We start from the raw sequence: 21,793 nt of genomic DNA, 5'->3' as shown, positions 1-21,793 counted from the left end.
TTAAGAAGTTAATACAGGCTTGGCAGCAATTGGGTTAAAAAAAAACCCTCCACACAGCAAGATAACTCAGACTCTGAGGAAAATCTCAGGATTTCCTGTCTCTAAACAACAATCTTTCAATGTTTGCCTGTTAACAATTTTTTCTTCTTTTAATTCAAATTTGTAAATAATGTTATAATATTTTCTAGGAAACATCAGCTGTGGTGGTGGCCCGTCTGATTGACTCTGAAACAACAGAGAAGAGCATTTCTATAGCCAGGGAGAAATACCGTCCAATAGCAACAAGAGGAGCCATTTTATACTTTGCTGTATCTACATTGAGCACCATCGATCCAATGTACCAGTTTTCACTGAAGTATTTCCAGCTTGTAAGTTTTCCATCAACCTCGCGTTCGCTATCGCCAGCGTAAGCTGAAGGATACTATTAAAAAAATCATTTCTCTGGATATAACTAGCTGTTCTGGGGAAACTACTAATAAATGTTAGATTATATACTATATTTATAAATATGAAATTTATATTAGTGTAAAGCTTTGAAGATGCATATTTTGCACCTGCCGAAGAAAGTTCTATGTCCCTGTCCCTGCCCAGGCTAGCAGAGTTTTTCGAATTCAGAGGGTAACAATGTTCTTTTATTGAAATTCAAGTGTGCAAAATTTCATCACAATGTATCAAAATTCTGCCAAGGGGTAAGAAAAAGAGACATGGGTGGTTTTTGAAATCTTATGTATACAGTAAAATTCCTCTTGTTTTGTGAAGGTCAAGAGTGTAAAATTTCATCAAATCTTGAATAAAACTGTACATTTATTTAACAAAAAACAAAGTCACACCGCCACACCAGGGTAATCTTCTTTGTATACATAAGTAGATACTTAGCTGAAGTCCCCAAAGTTGCCTAGTGAGCTGTTTATAAAACATTTTGGCAGCTAGCTTTACATCGAGGCAGTCATAATCATTCCAGTCATGTTGTTCTAAGGCATTTCTAAGTGTTTCATCTGAGCTTTCGTGGAAAATCCAACCAACGTTTATGTCCAGAGGCAATATGTCTGGTTTTTTATATGATTTTGTTATGTAATCGAATTTGAATGAAAGAGATAGCGAGAGAGGGCGATTAATGTCTGCTCTGACTAGTGGAGCATCGTGGCGGGGGACAACAGCATTATTACATTTTATGTTACTTAATACTAAGTCTAATATGCGTGTATACATATTATAAACAGTGTTAAATTGTGTAAGAGACCCCCTGTCTCTCACATAGACTGTAGTATAGGCGGCCGGTCAGTCAGTAGGTAGCTGCTATTGCTATGTCCGGGTTAGGAATCTGCTTTTCCGGCAGGGGCGAGTGGGACTCGAGGTATTGCAGCCCCATGTATATTTTAAAACCTCCCCCCCGCTCGTCTAACTGACCGTTTGGTAATGAGAGCTTGAGGGAACAGAACCTTATACACCGTTCGGTACAAATTGTGTTAAATTATAGAAAGAACAAAAATATTAGTTTGGTTTTTCCCTAAAGTAATGTTAAAATCACCAAAGATAATAATATATATTTTGTTTGTAATTTTCCACTTTCTCTTATAATTTTTTGTTTTAATGAATTTTATTCATGATTATGCCAAGCCACACAAAAGTTGCTAGCCAATCCTTCGATCTTAGCATGTATGTAATTGTAAAATTTTATTAATATATTGTAGGTATTCAACAATGTCATTGAAACGTCAGAAAAGTTCAAGGACTTCGATTTGCAAATAATAAATATGCTCAAGGCCATCACTTTGGCCGTGTACACAAACATTTCTCGTGGCCTGTTTGAAAAACACAAATTGGTCTACAGTTTTCTGCTTAACATGGCTGTGTACCAACAGGCCAATTTGATACCTGAAAGTTACTGGATGTTCTTCTTGAGAGGTCCTGTGGGAAGTAAAGTGGTGAGTGATCATTATTCTGTATGTTTGATATTAATGCTGACACACTGGATCTAGACTGTGAATGGTGTTACGATGGATGGGGGGATCGTCCCGTTAGCATGTTATGGGTGCATATCACTGCACCGAGAAAGGAGAATTTTTGAAAATGTTAGCCGATCACCCGAGATGCGCCCCCAAAATTTTTGCAGCCTTAGTGTAAGTCGGGCCCCGGGTATATATACGATAATTTTGTGTTGTTTAATTTCCAGGGATAAGAATCAACTATGGACTACATATCAGGAGTTTATGTCTGTTATCGATGTTCCATGTATAAATGTTAAAACTTATGCCAAAGTACATGAATCTGTTTGTGATTGGTGGTCAAAAAATGCCACGAACCAAATAAATTTTGATTCGTGATGTCCGATTCAAATCATGTTTTTGTTCATAATTTATATTCTGTTGTCCAATTCACTATTTACATTGGTATAATTCAACATATTTAATATTTTTTATGTTACTTTTTATCAGTTTCCTTATGTCATATTGTGAATTGAGCCTCTAGGAAAAAAACGAGACAAACTTATGATTTTTCAATTGATATTTAACTGAAATTTAATTGAAATTTAATTACATTTCGAAAATTAAACAATAATCAGGTCTTTCCACCTCCGTTAACAATGAAAACAAATACATGAAAGTGATACAATATTATGTAATCCTACTACATCTGTAAGTAGGTACCGTGGAAAATAGTTGGAAATAAAACCTAGTTTTAATACCATTTATACTACTTAAGTTGTAAGGAATAAACCCTATTTTCAATATCATACGAATCAAGTAAAACATTAAAGATCGGTATTAGAAATAAAACTTACTGGTAATACCTATAGTACAAACGAATAAATATGTAAAACGAGAGATTTTTACTCACTTATATAATAATTAACATTCATATACCTACCTATTTTGTATCTACTATGTCACTCCGACGTATAATTTACAAATATGTATGCAACTACTTATTAGGAAGAAAGCAACAACCGAGAATTCAACAACAATAATTGTTATTTCATCGGAACCATGCTGTAGGCTTCAACAGCTGCGCGGGGTGTACGGCTCGCAATGGAATGATTGCAGTATTTCTATCTCATTCTAAAAAAACATTCGATCGCGAGACCGCCTTTTGATGAAATTTGAATTCTCGGCCGAATGAATATGTAATTGTTTTTTACTTAGGTGCCGGAAAAGAAACCACTTGTCCCTGGACTAACTGACACCATGTGGTTTGCTGCACAACACCTAGATGAAACGTATCCTAAATTCAAGGGGTTGAAAGATAATTGTCTAAACGTCATTAAAGTTAGCATTGGTACTTATTTTCAGGTGACTGATTTTACTATAATATTACTCTGTTAAGAACCCAATTCTTGATAGTATGGAAAAATGTTAATCCGTGGGAATTGAAACTGCTTTTTTTTAAGATTACATTATATTTTGTTACCAGCTGAAGTCCCCGGCGTTGCCCAAGCTTTACACAGGGTTTTTCGTAATCAGACATAGTTTTAACTAGACCATATCACATTTCAACTATTAAAATTTCTTTGTTACCTTTGGGTTCAAGATTATGAACATCTTGGATACAACCTTTTTATCCCGTCAGAGTTGGCATTAATATTTTTCCTACTACGAGCTGTCAAATCGGCATAATCAATATTATGGTACCTTACGGCTTGAAGAAAGATTAAAAAAATTTGTCATTGAGATAGTGACATTTCTTTGAACAAATTGTATAATTCCTTATTCGAAATAATAAAATGTTATTTAAAATATTTATGGTTTATAATTATGCAGTTAAGTATTTAAGTACCTACTTACAAATCTTACAATTTCAGAGAAATTTTTTTTTTTGAGAACATTAGAAACATACTTTTTTGGACGCAAGGTCTATTTTCACAGAACTATTCGTATTTTTAAATAGTTTGGCTTCAAAATATCTAAAATTGAATAATGTCTGCCCATCGTAAGCATAGTGGTTATTTTTGCAGGAAATAAAAATTATTAGAGAGTCAAAGGTTCCATCAACTGTTGACTTTGATAGTCGCCTCGATCAATTTGAAAAATTGGTTCTTCTAAAAGCTCTCAAAAGCGAGGCCCTAGTGGGCGCCATCACCGAATATGTCAGCTGCAACTTGGGAAGGGGCTTCATAGAAAGCACTACTATATCTCTGAATAATCTGTAAGTATTCGCAAAAATTATAATTTCTAACAATCAAACCTGAATATCAGGTCCAGAAGGTTCACAGAAGAATGACAAAGTTTCAAAAATGGTCAAAAACCCGACATTTACTTTAAAACATAAACATGTTAAAATCAACTAGTACTTGTAATTCTCTTATTGAAATTTACACATCTCTGAGATTTCTAGTTCAATGCAAGAAATTTTCAGCTTGCAATTTGGTTTCCATCATGAGCTACGGAGCTTTGAAAATTTGATAAATGAACTTAAATAAACTTTGTTAAATGTTCATTTAACTGTCAAATAGTAAAACAAGACTTCATATTTTTCATTGCTAAAAAAAAACATGGAAAAAATGCTTGTGAAGAAACAATGCTGGGTAGTAACTATTATTAGTATTACAAATCGAATTGAATTTTGAAAGCAAACAAAGATTTTAAAAGTCACATACTGATGGTTTTTTTCATTTAAACTGTAATTACAACTTGATACAAAACTAAAAAAACATATTTAATGAGACAATAAAAATTGTTGTCACTTCACTTTTTTTGTTTAATATTAAAATATTTATTAAAAAGTTTGCAAATCTTAATAAATATTTTTCAAATGCTAAATGTCGTTTCATTTCAACTACTTTTAATTTTTCAGGAGTGTTTATGGCAAAATTTTTAATGCAAACTGAAAGTGTGGTATTTTCTCTTTCTAACACTGATCTCACAGTAATACCTAAATAATTTTTTGATACCGTATCAACCTGGAATATTATCTACCAAAAAGGTTCTTCGGCTTTTTTTGTCTGTGAAGATTATCTCCCATAATTGCCCATGAGGTTAATAAATACTGTTCATGAATTTAATATTATGAATTTTCTAGTTACAAGGATATGAGTAACCTGACGCCTCTGGTATTCATTTTGAGCTCTGGCTCCGATCCGTTTGGGGCTTTCCATAAGTTTGCAACAGAAATGGGATTTCGGGAGAGGGTGCAGTCTATATCCCTCGGACAAGGGCAGGGACCTATCGCTGAGAAGATGATTGCTGAAGCTGTCAACAGGGGAGACTGGGTGTTCTTACAGGTGACGACTGTATAAACAAAATAAAATACAAGCCTACAAAAATCACTAATCAGACTGTGAATAATTAGACATATTCGTAAATAGTTTGCAACTGATTTAGGTATAACTATTTATTATGTAGCCTGAACCGTCATTTAAAACCTTTATTGAGAGAAGCATTCTCAAATTCCCTTTCGCGTGGCACTTTCCCGCTCTTTTTTCAGCACCTTGTGTTGGACAAGTGGTCACCAGATGCTACACAAAAGTAAAGCGTCCCCTATGCGACTTTTGTTTACGGCATTCTTTCTCATTAGCGTTTTAAATTCCGTCGCTGGCGTTGTCGTTGCGAAGTAGCTCCGAATTTATAACGATTTTTCCCGTATATAATTATTTTAAGTGTATAATTATTTCAAGATAATACATTATATTATAACAGCGAGGCTGTTCGAAGTATTTTTTTAAAACAGAATAATTTTTAACTGTTTAAAAACGGATAAAACACGTGGTGAACACGACGGAAAAGTTCGTCAGTTCGTCGGCCATTTTGTGTTGTTTGTTTATTTACTGTGTTTTGTGTACCTTGTGTTTTGGTTTCTTGTCCAATTAACAATGAGTGGCTCCGAGATGTCATCATCCGATTCGGTAGAGATGACGGTAGAAGAAGTGAACAAGATTATTTTGCCAAAACAAAATGAGCCGAAACGAAAGTTGCCGAAATCGACCAAATCTACGAAAAAACATCGCATTGATAAACTCACGGCTCAAGTGGAGCACATTAGCTCGTTTATTCAGGATTTTATGGCGTCTAAAACATACGAAGATAGGAGAAACTTGGATTCCGACGAGGACGCATCATCGGAAGATCAAGAGATACACGTGGAGAGAAATTCACGATCTTCGCTAGGGATGGGATTAGTAAATCCTAATCATGAATTCAAGGAATTAAACCTATCGATGGCGGAAACCACGTGTAAGGAACCTACAGTTCCTAAGGCTGACGCAAACTGCGTAAAGAAAATCGAAGATTTACAACACTTCGGTTCGCCTGAATGGAACGAAGTAAGGTATGGGGAGGTCGTAAGAAAATACCTGGCCAACCCCATGTTCAACCAGTTGGAAGTTAATGGAGAGTTTCTGCATTTGAATAAGGCAGAGCAATACGCGGGGTCACTTGACAAATTTTGCGGGTCACTAAGCCATGCCCTGTTGCAGCAAAATGAGTGCCTCAAGAAATCTCTTCAGGAACTGGTAAACTGGAGTGCAGAGGAAGGCAAGGAATTGTCAGCAGGTTCCCTCTTCAAGAAAGTGGAGTCGCTATTTGCCCCGGATACGCAATATCAGACAGTGACCAAAGATGTCCTGCAGATGGTCTGTGGAAGGAGAGCAAATGCGATCCAGCATCGTAGGGACGCAATCCTTAACGAGATAAAGAGCCGCTACGTACGGGAGGCAGTCAAAAATATTCCTCCAGCAGCGGGTTATCTTTTTGAACCAATGAAGCTAGAATCCCAGATTCAGCGGATGGGAGGACTGGATAAATGCTTCCCACATTCAAGCTTCGACCCTCAGCCATCAACCAGCTCGCAGATGCCCAAGAAAGTGCCAGTGAGGAAGCCTTTTCGTGAGAGCAGGCCCTTTCGGGAAAGCAGGACGTTTCGGGACAACAAGCCCTTCCGAGACAACAAAGCCCCCCGCGGAGGGCGATCTAATCAAGATGCAAGAGGTGCGGACAAGAGGGGACCAGCCAAACCAAGAAGGAATTTTGGCAACAAGGATAGGCTATGACTATCCGGAGAAGGCGTTTCAGGGGGGGCAATTGCAGCACTTTATAAGCAAATGGGAAGAATTAGAAGCACCACCAACACTGCTAACCATGTTGCGAGGGTACAAGCTACCCTTTCGGCAGAAACCCCCTCTAAGTATAGTGGCAGACACGGTAAGCTCAACTTATAAAACCCAAATCACAGACGAAATGACACGACAAATAGACAAAATGAAAAAGGAAAAGATATTGGAATCAGCTTCAATATCGCCTTCCTTTCTGTCACGGATGTTTCTCATACCGAAGCAAGACGGGTCATTTAGGCCGGTCTTCAACCTTCGTCGTTTGAACAATTTCTTAGCTATTAGCAAATTCAGACTTATTAATGTTAATAAGGTTGCAACATTTATTCAACCAGGCGACTGGATGGTTAAAGTGGACCTTTCTCAAGCCTACTTTCATCTTCCAATTCATGAGAATCATCGCCGTTTTTTGAGACTGATTTTTAATGGAGAACTGCTTCAAATGACATGTTTGCCTTTTGGACTAGCCTCAGCTCCAAAGGTTTTTGCTTCACTTACCAATTGGATAGCGCAAAAATTAAGAGACAAAGGTCTCAGAATAATTGTTTACTTAGATGATTTTTTGATAGTACATCAAAATGAAAATATATTGAAAATGCATACATTCGAAACTATTTCAATGTTACAAACTCTTGGGTGGATAATACAATTCAGCAAATCCACTCTGTGTCCAGTTCAGAAAATTGAATATTTGGGAATTTCATGGAATTCAAGGGACGGCTTAAAAGGCCTCCCGCAAACTAAAATAGCGAAAATAACAAATTTACTGAAACAATACATTAATCTAGGAAGGTGGTCACTTGAGCAGGCCCAGAGCCTCTTGGGTACCCTCAATTTTGCTAGTTTCGCCATTCATAGAGGCAGGCTTAACCTTCGCATGTTACAGTGTGCCAGTCGCAAGCTGCCTGCATTCAAACCGAGACGACTCCATCCCATTCCTCGAACAGCGATAGAGGAGCTGAGATGGTGGAGCAGGTCCCTGCAGACGTGGTCACCAATGCATCAAGCAGTGATTCGTCATACCCTCACGACCGACGCCTCGGACTGGGGATGGGGTGCGCAGCTAGACGACCTCAGATTGAGTGGAGCTTGGTCCCAAACACAGCAACCTCTCCACAGCAATGTCAAGGAAATGCTCGCCGTGCTGGCAGCACTTACTCCTCACGGGCCAGAGCTGTCAGACTCGGGTCTCCTGATCCAGTCAGACAACAAATCGGTGGTTGCGTACCTTCGCAACGAAGGCGGCACACGATCCAAGACATTGCTCGAAGCGACTCGTCAAGTCCTTCAGATGACAGACACGTATCGCATTTCACTGTCTGCTCACTACCTACCAGGAAGGTTCAACGAGGTGGCAGATCAACTCTCCAGAAAACGCGAACCTCCGGAGTGGCATCTTTTACCAGCAGCAACAAAATTGATTTTTGCAAAATGGGGGAGACCAACTATAGACCTGTTTGCATCGGAGACAGCTCACGTTGTAGAAGATTATGTGTCCCTAAATGTATTCGACAAAGAGGCAAGTTTTGTCAACGCCTGGACTCGAGAGTGGGATTTTCCTCTAGCTTGGGTGTTCCCCCCTCCATGCCTCATGCCGAGAGTTCTCGCACACCTCAACCGGGCCAAGGGCCTATACCTGATTGTAGCCCCGAGATGGAAGAAAGTATTCTGGAGACCAGACTTGAAAAGTCGAGCGACGAGCCCTCCTTTCACCATAATGAACCTGACAGAAGTGCTTATAGACACCAGAACCTTGAAACCCCCTCCACAAGTAGAGGATTTTATTTTGGAGGTGTGGAAGTGCCGGGGTGGAGTCAGTCATTAACAGATTGGTCGGACAAACAGAAAGAATTTTTAAAGTCAGGTTGGAGAGAATCCACACTTAAAACATATAAACCGGCATGGCTTAGGTGGCAAAAGTGGGCATTAAATCACGGGGTAAACCCGAATGTCCCTACAGGAAGTAACCTGGCAAGATTTTTAACAGATCTTAGTTTAGAAGACAATTTCTCTCCCAGCACAATTCGACTCCATAAATCGGTAGTAACAACTTTCAGTAGCCCGGAAGAAGGAAACCTAAGCTCACACCCTCTAGTCAGACAAGTTCTCAAAGCCGCAGCATTAAGGCATCCTAAACTGTCTAAGCCTCCTATCTGGGATCCCAGAATGGTGTTGACCTGGTTAGAAGCTAACCCACCCAAAAAGTTGAGTCTCTTTGAAGTCTCGAGAAGGGCAGCGACTTTACTTTTGTTAGCTTCGGGACGAAGAGTGCATGACCTGACCTTGTTACAGTGTTCGCCAGACAAACTATCCATAAATGAGGAAGGGGTCTCGTTATGGCCAGTTTTCGGATCCAAAACTGACTCTGCTACATACCAACAGTCAGGTTGGAGGTTGAGAAACGGAAATCAGCCAAATATAGACCCAGCATACTGGATTAAGAAACTGATTGAAACCTCCAAAGAACGGAGGGAAACAAAGCAGAATTTAACAGAACTCTTCATCACTACATCGGGAGCAGTTAAGGCAGCTTCAAGAACAGTCATCGCCCGTTGGGTCAAAACAATTCTAGAAGAAGCTAAGATCACAGCTGCCCCGGGAAGTGTACGGGCAGCAGTGGCGTCACTTAACTGGCTGGATAATTTTAGATTGGATGACATCCTGGCTCGAGGGAACTGGAGGAGCCGGGACACCTTTGCCAAATTCTACAGAAGGGAAGTTAACACTCCCCCAGAGGTAAATAGGGCATTGTCTGTAGCCTCCCTATTCCACCCACTGTAACACGTGAGTAGGTATTCCAGTTTTTTGACTTATTATAATAGTATCACATTAGCGTTAGTGGTCACCAGTCGATAACAAACAGATCTCAATAAAGGTTTTAAATGACGGTTCAGGCTACATAATAAAATAGTTTTACCTACCAATAAAACTTATATTATGTACCTAACCTCATTTAAAACCTAGGCAATCACTGCCTGGTGAGAACTAATGAGAAAGAATGCCGTAAACAAAAGTCGCATAGGGGACGCTTTACTTTTGTGTAGCATCTGGTGACCACTTGTCCAACACAAGGTGCTGAAAAAAGAGCGGGAAAGTGCCACGCGAAAGGGAATTTGAGAATGCTTCTCTCAATAAAGGTTTTAAATGAGGTTAGGTACATAATATAAGTTTTATTGGTAGGTAAAACTATTTTATTAGAGATGTGCCGATTATGACTTTCGCCGACTAGCCGACTAGCCGACTAGCCGATTAGTCGGTTGTAATAAGACCGACTAGTCGGCCGACTAGTCGGCTAAGCCGATTACGGTTTCGGGGATAGTTCTAGGTACCCTGAAATGTCGCGCCAATGGCCAAAGTGTACCTCTGCTGTCCCGCAAGTTCTGTTTACAGTGAGAAGCTGTTCTAAGAGGCCGGAAACATATATGAAACAAAAAGAAATCGATTGCTACCAGAAAGGGCAGAAGCTTTAGTCTTCTTACATCATAATTTACCCTTAATTAAAAAATATAAGTAAGTTATAAAAAATATAAGGAGATTATGATATTTTTGGTTGTCACAATTATTGTGACTTTGATTTGATTAGATTATGTAGGTATGGTTATAAGAAATATGTTTTTTTTTCATTTTTTTTTGTTTTTATCAAACAGTTCATGTTTAGAATTTTTGGATATATATATATAATATATACATATATTACTGTGCATCTTGTATATACAATCTTGATTTAATACATATAACTGAGTTTGTTAATTTAAAAAATCTACTTTTTATTTTAATAATAAGAAATACTTATAAATGTTCATTGAAGATAAGAAGAAATTATGTTGTTTTTTATGTTAATTAGGATAGATACTAATTTTGTTCAATAAATGTCATAATTATGTTTTCTTTACAAGCAAGTAATTTTAAAAACTGATTACCAAAGGAAAGATTGCTTTACATTTTTTAATGTATAAGACTGATTATAAAAAAAATATATAAATAATCAAGGTTTTTATTTCATGTAGTTCCCCCGCATTCATATTATTGAGAAATACATACAACGTAAGAAGCCGGATAGTCGGCGCTCTTTGCCGATTAGTCGCCGACTAATCGCCGACTACAATAGTGGCCGGATAGTCGGCTTTACCGACTAGTCGCCGACTAGTCGGAACATCTCTACTATTTATATTAAAAAGCTAAAATATTACAGTGCTGTAAAAATACACAGTAGTGAAAAATATTGCATAGTTCAATCAAAGATATCAAACTGATGTTAGTATATTATAGAAAGAGGTCAGAGGATATGGCCAGGACTGAAAAAATGCTACATATAATATACGGACACCATATCTCTCACGAATACAAAACTAACTCCGGGATTCCCCAGGGATCGAATCTAGGACCCCTTCTCTTTCTCTTATTCATCAATGACATTGGCAACACTATAAACCACTCAAAATATCTCCTTTTTGCTGACGATATAAAACTTTTCAAAGCAATCAAAAGTTACATCGATTCCATTCTTCTGCAGAACGATCTTGATTCTCTTGTCAAATGGTCGGAACTGAACAACTTACCCTTCAGTATTCAGAAATGCAGTGTCGTTACATTTACAAGGTCCAAAGATACATTCCTGTTCCCCTACCACATTAATAAACATGAATTAACACGTAAAAATGAGATTCGAGACCTTGGCGTAATTTTTGAAGCAAATCTCTCTTTCAAATCCCATATATCTGATATTGTCTCCCGTGCCAACAAAATGCTTGGATTTGTTCTTCGTAATTCAAGATCATTTACCAACGGAATCGCAATCCGAAGAACGTATGAAGCACTTGTTCGCAGTATCTTGGAATATAGCTCCATTATTTGGGCCCCTTCTGAGCAAAACCATATTCTCGAAATAGAAAAAGTACAAAAGAGATTCATGCGTTACCTATATATGAGGGAATATATGTACTACCCTTTCCTGTATCCATCCTTATTCTTAGCAGGAATGCTCGATCTTAATACATTAGAAGCCCGCTGAAAAATATTTTTAGGAAAACATTTTTTTAAGATAATCTCTGGAACTATACATAATCCACCTATTTTGAAAGAGATTAACTTATATGTCCCAGACAAGTGTACTCGTGGAAGGTCCCATACCCTTTTTTATGCTCCAAAAGCGAGGACTTCTGCCTATCAGAACGCCCCAGTCAACAGAGCGACTGAACTGCTCAACGAGTCTGCATTGACCATCGACATTTTTAACGTAACCTACAGGCAGTTTAACAATTATCTTTTGACGTATGTCACAAAGTAGTGAAACTGACCTTTTTATGTGTTTTGCTATACTTTTTGTCTAATTTGTAATCTTCTCCATAATGTATTGGTGAATAACCGTTTTACGGAGAACATGAAAAATAAATAAATAAAAATGACATATTTATTACAATTTTTCTCATTACCTTTTTCAGAATTGCCACCTGGCTGCCTCTTGGATGTTATCCTTGGAACAGATAGTCCAGAGGCTAACGGCAGACTTGGTGCCACCCCACAATGATTTCCGACTGTTTCTAAGCTCAATGCCTACAAGTGATTTTCCTGTTTCGGTGTTGCAAAACTCAGTGAAAGTAACCAACGAAGCGCCCAAAGGTCTGAGAGCCAATATCAAACGAGCTTTCGGGGAGATGAATGAAGAATGGTTTGAGGGACATCGTAAGATACCATTACTTTTTCTATGAATACCTGCAGCTGAGAGCTCCATTATAAATTTCCTTTTTGTTACATTCTTTGTTTTTAGAGAAAGTAGGAAAAGCTATAACCGAGTTATCAGCGCACTCCTTAAATCGTCTATTTATCTTTCATATTGGATTAAGTAGAAAATAATATGACCTGTTTCAGCTCTACAACAATTTTGGCGAAACATGGTGTTTGGATTGTGCATGTTCCATGCTGTCATTCAGGAAAGAAAAAAGTTTGGGCCCCTTGGCTGGACGATCGTATATGAGTTTAGTGACAGTGACAGAGAATGTGCATTGTCAAATCTGGAAATATTCTGTAGGAACTCTGTAATTCTTTGGGATGCCCTTCAGTATATAACCGGTAAGAAAAGTAAACATAACTTCTGTTCAGTCGGGAAAAATTCATATGACCCATTTATTTCAGGACTTAAAAAATTCTTACAGGTGAAATTACTTACGGAGGAAGAGTAACAGATGTATGGGATCAACGTTGTTTGAAAACTATTCTGTATTATTTCTTTGCACCTCACGTATTATCTCCCGATTATGTATACTCCCAGTCAGGCACATATTACTGTCCCGACTTTGAAAAAATTGCTGACTATCGGCAATTTATTGAAGAATTGCCAATTATGGAAGAACCTGAAATATTTGGCATGCACGAGAATGCTAATATAGCTTTTCAGGTAAAGCTTTTCAATGGTAGTGACTAGAAAATTATTTTGTGATTGGTCTAACCTTGGGACCTGGTATTATGTATATGTGATGGTAAGTTGTTTAACATATTTTATGTTTCCTTTGTAGACGGAGGAAATAAACCAGTTTATAAACAATATAATGAAGGGGCAAGCAGTTGGGTCTGGGGACAAGGGAGGCATTTCACCTGATCAAATTGTTTGGAAACTATCAGAAGAAATTAAAAGAGATATTGTTATTCAAATTGATGTCGAGAAAATGTTGAAGTCGCATATGCAGGTACATTTTGTTTTGTTCTGATAGTAACTAATAATAATACTTATATTATTTTTATCTGTTTTGTTGATTTTAAACCTTCTAATATTTTGACAGGATTGTGGCACTTTTTCCACAGGAATATGCAAGTATCAGATACTAATATTGTGTGTTCATGTCGCAAACAATTTTTCACACCCAGTCCTCACATATCGCTACTGAAATCGTAAGGCCCGCGTTGCCACCGCCTCTTAAAACTTCATAAATAGCTTTCATTAGTTCGCAACTGCTGTACTATTTTTATAATATATAGTTTTTAATATGTCCCATACAAATTCAATTGTTTCTACTTCGGCTTATTTGATGCACTCCTACAAAATAAAAATAAAACATTATAAATGATAATTTATTCCATATTGAAACTATTGGTGTACATAGTAACGGCCAGTAGCTGAGTTTCCATCGTATCTGGGTCCCACCCAGGCGTTGTGAGTTGGATTCCTTGACTCAATCATTCCTCCATCATGACACAAGAAATTTTTCTGCTTACTGTGGTGGTAGGAGATTTTAAAATAATTGTCATGTTATTCTTAACTTAGGAATGTTTATTTTTCTTAAACAAACAAACTATTCTTTGTCAATTTTAACGACCTAAGACCAATAATCTTTCCCGAAGAACTAACCCATGACGTTGGGATAAGATCGTACTATAGTTTTTTTTCTCAAAAAAGTATAGTTAAGTACATGAGATTCTTCTGAAACGAGCATTGTTATCAAAATCTCAATAAATATCTGCGGTGTATTAATTTAAAGTCACACTTATCAATTTAAATGATGATATATCCCCAACTGACCTTACTATCAATCTCATATTGCAGAAAGATTCAATGGGCAGAGTTTATTCTTTGACAACTGTCCTTGTTCAAGAAATCAATAGGTTTAATAAATTGCTGAAATTTATGCATAGTTCCCTGGGAGATCTTCAAAAAGCTATCAAGGTAAGTGGAGAATTAGAATAGATAGTCCTTCAAGAAAGTATAGAAAAAAACGGAGGTGCGCTACAATCATTTAAACGGCAATACCAAGATGGTTCAAAGGAAAAAAAATATAACTTTATAAAAGCAATACGATCAAAGTACACATTTTCACTAAATTTGATGGAACTTCCCGAAAAAGAAATGATTACATATACATATTATCAAATAAGCTTGTTAGCTATGTTCAATCAAAATCTAAACTGCGCCTGCAGAAATTCAAACTGCAAATAAAATGAAAAAAATAAGAAAAATTGAGTTATTCCAATTTTCCTGTCACATATCGTACTTTCACATTCGAGAGTCTATTACAATCTCATATTTGAATCTACTGTAATCTTGTTCTAAAATTGGTGTTAGTGTGAGAAAAAAAAAGTTACATTATTCAATTTCTGAACTTTCTTGACGGACTAAAGTTATTTTTATATTATATTTTAAAAACAGTGGATGCATAATTTTATCCTTTTCTCATTTACGAAGATACCAACGTTTTTACAAAAAAAATAATCATTGTACATTTTTCAGGGTTTTATCGTTATGTCTGATGATCTGGAGGATGTGTTCAGATCGTTCCTTAACAACCAAGTTCCCAAAATATGGACCGCGAAGGCCTATAATTCACTGAAGTCTCTGGGCAGTTGGGTGCATGATTTAATTCTCAGAATTAATTTTGTTGATGTAAGCATTTTCTTGTCTTCAAAAAAATACTTTGTTGTGCACAGCTTACGAAATCAGTTTGATAAGTTGAGACATTTACAGTAAGAAATAGTAACTAACGCGCCAACGCGAGATGCTAAAATTTAAGAGACAGATACATATTTGTAATTTGTTTTTCTTATAAAAACCTATATTTTTATTATTTGAACTAAAATCTGATAATGATATGTAGAAATTATCCCCCGAAAACAATCTACATCACATAGAGAACCCAAAAGTGTAAAGCTAGCCCCATAAATACAAATGAATGACCCATCAGTATATGGATTTGGTAAGAAATAATAATATGACTTTCTGCATGCTAGTTATACCGGCTGAAGGTGAAGGAGCCGAGATAGATTCCAATCCGCTAATATCTCTAGAAGTGATGTTTAGTATTATGCTTGGGATTTAGGAAACCTATTTGACATTGTCATCATTGTCGTCATTGTCGTCATTGTCGTTTCTTGTCACTAATTTGCAAACTGCACATAAAAGTTCACAGACACGCGCCTCAAAGTGAAACGTTTATTGTGTGTTTTTTTTTTATTTATAACTTCCGATTTAGTTGTCCGGGTTAAATCTTCCCCAAAGGAAAAACTTAACCCTTCCACTCACTTTTCCACAAATGATCATCTAGTCAATCAACATTATGTAAGTGCATTATATAAGCAAAATAAATACAAGAACAACACGTCAACTCACCAGAGATCAAATGGGAAAATAATTCACCGACTCCAGATATTTTCATATCAGAGGGTTCGGCTCGGTAGAACTTCTAACAGGGCCTATAAATCCTACTGATCCCTCAACATAAATATTTAAAAAATCTTTTGTTATCCTACATGTATTCAAAATGACCGACTTTTGCAGCTTTATATATAATTTTTTTGATAGATCTAATACGCCTAAATTTTTAATTAGAGAGTTAGGTATAATGCCAGTAGCCGAAATAACGAATGGTAATATTTTTATAGTCTGAGAATGCCAAATTCTTTTTCATTTCCTAAATCTGTGTATTTTCTTATTTTTTCACTAACAGATTTTTGAATATTACAGAAATTTGGAATAGCGACATCAATGATATAAGTTATTTTTTTAATTTTGTCATGTAAAACTATATCGGGTCTATTATGACTAATCGCTCGGTCTGTTAGTATAGTTTTATCATAATATATTTTATAAAATTCGTTTTCTAAAAATGAATTTGGTTCGTATTCATAATATGGTACTACATTACGGCAGTCAATCAAGTTATGTTTAATTACCAAATTTTGGTGAATTATTTTTAAAACTTGATTGTGCCTAAATGTATACTCGGACGGTGCTAATATAGAACATCCCGATATAATATGTTCTATAGTTTCCGGAAAAGCCAAACATTTTCTACACAAATCATCAATTTGATTTGTATCTTTGATTATATGCTTTCTATAATTTTTAGTATTAATGACTCTATCCTGAATGGCAAGCATAAATCCTTCTATTTCTGCGCTCAACTCTCCAATACTCAACCATTTGTTTGACGAAATTTTGTCAACATACGTTTGGTTGAGATAATTTAAGTGTTTTGCGTGTAAAATTTTATTTGACCAGGAATCTAATAATTCCTGGTTGGGATTTATAAAAATGTTGGCATTCTCATCGTATAAATTTAAAGGTGTTATTAAAATTATTTTATTAATTTAATTTCCATAACCTATTAAAAATTATACATTGAGTTTTTGATTTTGTTGCTTGGTGAACTATCTTAAAGCACCGGTTGCGCTTGCTCCCAACCAGTGTCAGATTTATGATAACTACTCGAGCAATGGAGATTTCCAGGTGTTCAGTTTTCCATTCAGCCATTTGATTTAATTAATATCATACCTCTAAATATTAATATGGAAACATATGAACTGCTTACTGCAGTTAAAGCCAATGTTCAAATCCGTCTAATTTTCACCGTTTATATTTATCTAATCTAATTCCAACTTACATATATAAGTCTGCAAGCATATCTATGTAGCTTATAGGCTAATATGAAGGTATTTTAGGGAAATTAGGACTTAATATTCTTAGATATCACTGTAAGCTACTAAGTTACTACAAACTATTCTCGATCCAAGTTAAGAACGTCCTGCTGGCGAACTAAATTAGGTTTGTTCTGCGCATACCACGCCTCCCCCGCTTCGTTCCTTCGCCATCGCTCGGCTGCGATTCCTGTCTCCGCTCACAATTCAGTATGTCCTTGGCTTTCGTTCGCTCGTGCTTAGAGAAATTAATTAAACCCATTCAGACCCTGCGATAAAATGGATGTTCAGCCGATATGTCCAAATTCATTATCATCAATTACGAAAAACAAAAAAGGACAGGTACACATTATTTATGTTTTATTTGTATGACTAATTCGATTTGAAACAATGCATTTTTATAATTCAAGGATATAGATAGGTAATGTATGTATAAAATTTGTGAATGTTGGTGTTGATCGGTTTTATTTACGGTGTGGTCAATGGTCAAACAGCATGTCAAAGTAAACAATACCTCCTTCAAAATAAGTGACGTAAGAGGACTCATGCAAGAAGTTCTCGAAAAAGTTACGCTAGAGCATTGGAGTAACTTTGTTCGACATATTATTGGTATCGAAATTATTTTGGAATATCGATCACATTGTTGATGAACTCGAGGACAATAATAATAATTTGTTAGCTTTTGACATATCAAATGAATCATCTGAGGAAAATTAATATTTTTTTTTGTAATGGAAATGATGATATTTTCAACTTTAGATTGATTTCTTAGCCGATTTGATAAATATAATGCCAAATATAGTACAATATATATTGTAATACCATCATCATCATTATTAGAATATATAAAATGTTTTATTTTTTTGTTTTATTTGTCGGTAGACAAATAAAATAAAATAATAAATTCATTAAAATAGTGGGTCTGAACGCTCGTCCTTGTAGATGTGGGGAGAAGGGGCGGAGACATGCGCGTCCACGGGTTGTTCTAATGTTGGACCGAGAATAGTAATGCCTTCAGCATTAGAGATCCGGTGTATCATTTTAGCCAATACTGATAAAATAAGTTATTTTCTCTCCCCAGCATTGGATGCAGTTTGGGGCGCCCCCTAGCAGTTGGATTTCTGGTCTTTTCTTTCCTCAGGGCCTTCTGACAGGCACTCTGCAAGCATTCTCCCGTCGCTACGGAGTATCCATCAACCAGTTGATGTACGATTTCACACCATTACCATTCTACATATCCCAAGATGATGTGAAGATTGCATATACAAATAAAAATGTTAGTATGAAAACAAAACTTACTATGTATGAAGACAGAGTTAACCGGACAACTCATCACAATGACAAAAGTGATATAAAGTCCTGAAAAGTGATGAAGCAAAACTCGGTTGAATAGATTAGACTTATGGGATAGTTTATTTTCATCACTTTTTAAAGGTGTGTTTCATTGTCATTGTGTTGAGTTATCAGGGGACTGAAGGTAGAATATGTATTTTACTGAACTTTAATCTTACATAACACAAATGTAATGTAAGCACTTCAGACACATATTATTTAACATTTCAGAAAGTTGCCGAAAAGGAAGTCTTTAATAGTCTGAATTTACCAGAAAATGGCATTTATATACACGGTCTATTTATAGACGCAGGAAGATGGGACATTCCAAACATGCACATGGTGGACTCTAATCCAGGTAAATTCAGTAATATCAATCAAATAATATTATGACAAGCTAATAGTACTGCTCTCTGAAGAGGGTATTCACAGGTTCACAGCGGGCTTTAACATTTTGTGTAACTGTTGATGTTTGAAAACAGGTTCAAATTATTGGTTAGGAAAAAACAGTAATGAAATTTAAAAACTTTTTCATATGACGGAGTCGGCACACGGGGTTGAGAATTCATGAATTAGTTTTCTCCACCAATTGGCGGGTGTAGAGCTACGAGCCATGCCAACACCGCCGATTGGCAGATCTGACAGTGAACCTGTTAACTAAATGTGTTCCCCATCCTGCACCTAAATCTGAGCAACCGTTTCTGTAACCAAATGTGTACTTGATTGTTTACACCAAATTGTGAATCCGATTGCTGTATTGGGGTGTTGTCTTAGGACAGGTTGTTTCAGGGAATTTGAATAATTCTTCAAATTTCAAAGTTGATTTTCAAGTTCTGTGAAAGTTCTGTTATTACTTGAGTTCTGTCAAGTAACTGGCTTATAATGAGATATACCAGAACTTGAATAGGACTTTCACAGAACCCGAAGATGAATGTTGAAATTTGATGAATTTTTCGAATTCTGTGAAACAACCCATCCTAAAAGTGACATAATTACAAGTTAAGTATACCAGTTTGAAAAGGCTAAGAAAGGCGCTACAACCGTTTCCCTGTTACAATCGCCCCCTAATAATCTGATGCACACATAATATTATTTTTTTTGCCCTGGGCATTCATAAAAATGTAATTCTTCTCATATTCCATTCACCCAAACAATTTCTTCCAAATCCATAACATTAAAAGTGTTAAAATACTAAATGTTTGTTTCCAGGAGAGAGGAGCTCCCCCCTGCCTGTGTACTGGCTGAGGCCCGTGACCAGCATGCCCTTCCCAGACTTGCGCTACGTGGCCCCCCTGTACAAGACGGCCGCCCGTGCTGGGGTGCTCTCCACCACGGGGCATAGCACCAACTTCGTCATTCCTTTCCTGGTGGCCGCCTCGCACCCGCAGGCCTACTGGATCCTGAGGGGCACGGCCCTCATCACGCAGAACACTGATTAGTGCCTCGCGGAACTACCCACTATTTTATTGAATTGTACCAAAGTGGAACTAGAATGATTTACGGAGAATAGAAAAGAAAACGGAAGACAAGCTTTGAGGACAACTCACTTCCAGTTCAATCCATCGGAGTAAAAAGTGGGTACGCTGCACGTATGTTCAATGCAAGGTGCTCCACGATATATTATGGAAAATATTATGTTGCATATTTTATTATTCTGTGTCTTCATATTTGTGGATGTTATGCTAAGGGTCTTTTTTTAGGAAAAAGAGATTGTGAACCACACTTTGAAGGAAACGCACATGAAGTAGAGAGTATTGGAATTATTTTATGTTTATAATCAAAAAAAAGGTAAATTATAGAATAAATTAATTAATTTCCACAATGTTTATTTTTCAATAAAAATATATTTTTGAAAGTTTTTGTTTTAAAGCTTTTTTGGCGCTGTAAGTTTAATGATGATTTTAATGAAGTCAGACACATTGCATAGAAACACCACAACCCTCGTTACAACAAGAACAACAACTAGCCACGGAGAACTTTATGAGATCAATGTATTTATATTTAATTATATGCAACGATTGCAATCATTCTACATAATTAAGGATTTAAAAATAATGTTAAAACATCTCAATATTAAATAACTCCCAAAATACAAAACTTTTTCATAAATATTTCAAATTGTTCAATTCTGAATCTGCCTTTGATTCTGTTTGCTATTTGTATTTTCTATAGTATGCATTGTGTATTACTATTTGCTAGAGTAATCATTTCATATCACACTGCAGCTGCAATCTTACAAGGGTGCAGTAGTGCACAATGAAATCAATAAAATATCTACAAGATGAACTCATTGATACCATTCACTTTCTAATAAAGAGAACCATTAATGAAACCCTATACCCATCATTACATACTAGGCAAAGTAATACCAGTCTATAAATCATGAAGGAATATTAGTAACTACAGCTCAGTCACACTTCTGAATACCCTTTAAAAATTATGGAAACGACCATTAAAAACCAACTAATTAATTACCTTGAAAAAAATTACTTATTGTCACAAAATCAATTTGGCTTTAGGAAAAATCTAGGTACATCTGACGCCATTGCTCTAGTTATAAATAATATTTGTAACAAATCTAGATGCAGGTAGAAAATTCAATGGATCAATCCTCGATATTTCAAAAGCCTTTGACACCATAAACCACTAGTACCTTTTAAAAAAAAATGATAACAGGGATCACAGATAAAGAATTACGATTATTCAAAAGCTACACGACAAATAGAAAACAAATTGTAAAAATTAGTAATAAAAGTAGTCAACCACTTGACGTACAATTTGGTGTGCCCCAGGGTAATGTTTTGGGTCCGATCTAATTTTTAATTTACATTGACCACTTGTGCAATATAGAAACAGATGGTGAAATTATAAGTTTTGCCGATGACACCGTTATCCTCACAAATGGAGAAAACTGGGAGCAAGCATTTAACAAAATTTGTACAGCGCCCTTGAGGTGATATTGCATAAAAACGGCGTTATACAAAGCTGAAGCTGCTTTATACAATATCAATAAATGGC

At 36.4% G+C, this 21,793-nt stretch overlaps 2 protein-coding genes across 2 annotated transcripts in view; both read left to right on the top strand.

Moving 5' to 3' along the window:
- Dhc16F (Dynein heavy chain at 16F) overlaps window positions 1-20,519 on the top strand; it is a 93,922-nt gene extending 73,403 nt beyond the window's left edge. The window contains exons 49-62 of the mRNA XM_089649785.1: window positions 189-368; window positions 1,692-1,925; window positions 3,144-3,290; window positions 3,953-4,143; window positions 5,017-5,218; window positions 12,484-12,724; window positions 12,911-13,111; window positions 13,195-13,436; window positions 13,555-13,725; window positions 14,580-14,699; window positions 15,261-15,413; window positions 18,525-18,719; window positions 19,007-19,133; window positions 19,985-20,519. Of these exons, the coding sequence (XP_089505911.1) occupies window positions 189-368; window positions 1,692-1,925; window positions 3,144-3,290; window positions 3,953-4,143; window positions 5,017-5,218; window positions 12,484-12,724; window positions 12,911-13,111; window positions 13,195-13,436; window positions 13,555-13,725; window positions 14,580-14,699; window positions 15,261-15,413; window positions 18,525-18,719; window positions 19,007-19,133; window positions 19,985-20,214 (2,634 nt within the window). The 3' untranslated portion in view covers window positions 20,215-20,519. The remainder of the gene's footprint in view (window positions 1-188; window positions 369-1,691; window positions 1,926-3,143; window positions 3,291-3,952; window positions 4,144-5,016; window positions 5,219-12,483; window positions 12,725-12,910; window positions 13,112-13,194; window positions 13,437-13,554; window positions 13,726-14,579; window positions 14,700-15,260; window positions 15,414-18,524; window positions 18,720-19,006; window positions 19,134-19,984) is intronic.
- LOC149409369 (uncharacterized) lies at window positions 6,316-9,823 on the top strand. Its single transcript, XM_089649760.1, has 3 exons — window positions 6,316-7,133; window positions 7,929-8,855; window positions 9,425-9,823. Exons 1-3 carry the CDS (start codon window positions 6,912-6,914, stop codon window positions 9,821-9,823), a joined length of 1,548 nt encoding a protein of 515 aa, XP_089505886.1. The 5' UTR covers window positions 6,316-6,911.
- Window positions 20,520-21,793: the final 1,274 nt, after the last annotated feature.

The sequence above is a fragment of the Hesperophylax consimilis genome, chromosome 31, assembly GCF_061612785.1.
Source record: "Hesperophylax consimilis isolate HC1 chromosome 31, BYU_Hcon_1.0, whole genome shotgun sequence".
NCBI classification, from domain to species: Eukaryota; Metazoa; Arthropoda; class Insecta; order Trichoptera; family Limnephilidae; genus Hesperophylax; species Hesperophylax consimilis.
Note: the sequence above shows the minus strand (reverse complement) of the source record. Positions and strands in the feature narration are given on the sequence as shown.

Bases quoted from the DNA above. Each gene is read 5' to 3' on its own strand.
- LOC149409369 (XM_089649760.1), top strand. From the start codon at position 6,912: ATGCAAGAGGTGCGGACAAGAGGGGACCAGCCAAACCAAGAAGGAATT. The intron at 7,134-7,928 runs GTAAGCTCAACT...CGCATGTTACAG, and splicing joins TAAGTATAGTGGCAGACACG to TGTGCCAGTCGCAAGCTGCC. The intron at 8,856-9,424 runs GTCAGTCATTAA...ACATACCAACAG, and splicing joins TGTGGAAGTGCCGGGGTGGA to TCAGGTTGGAGGTTGAGAAA.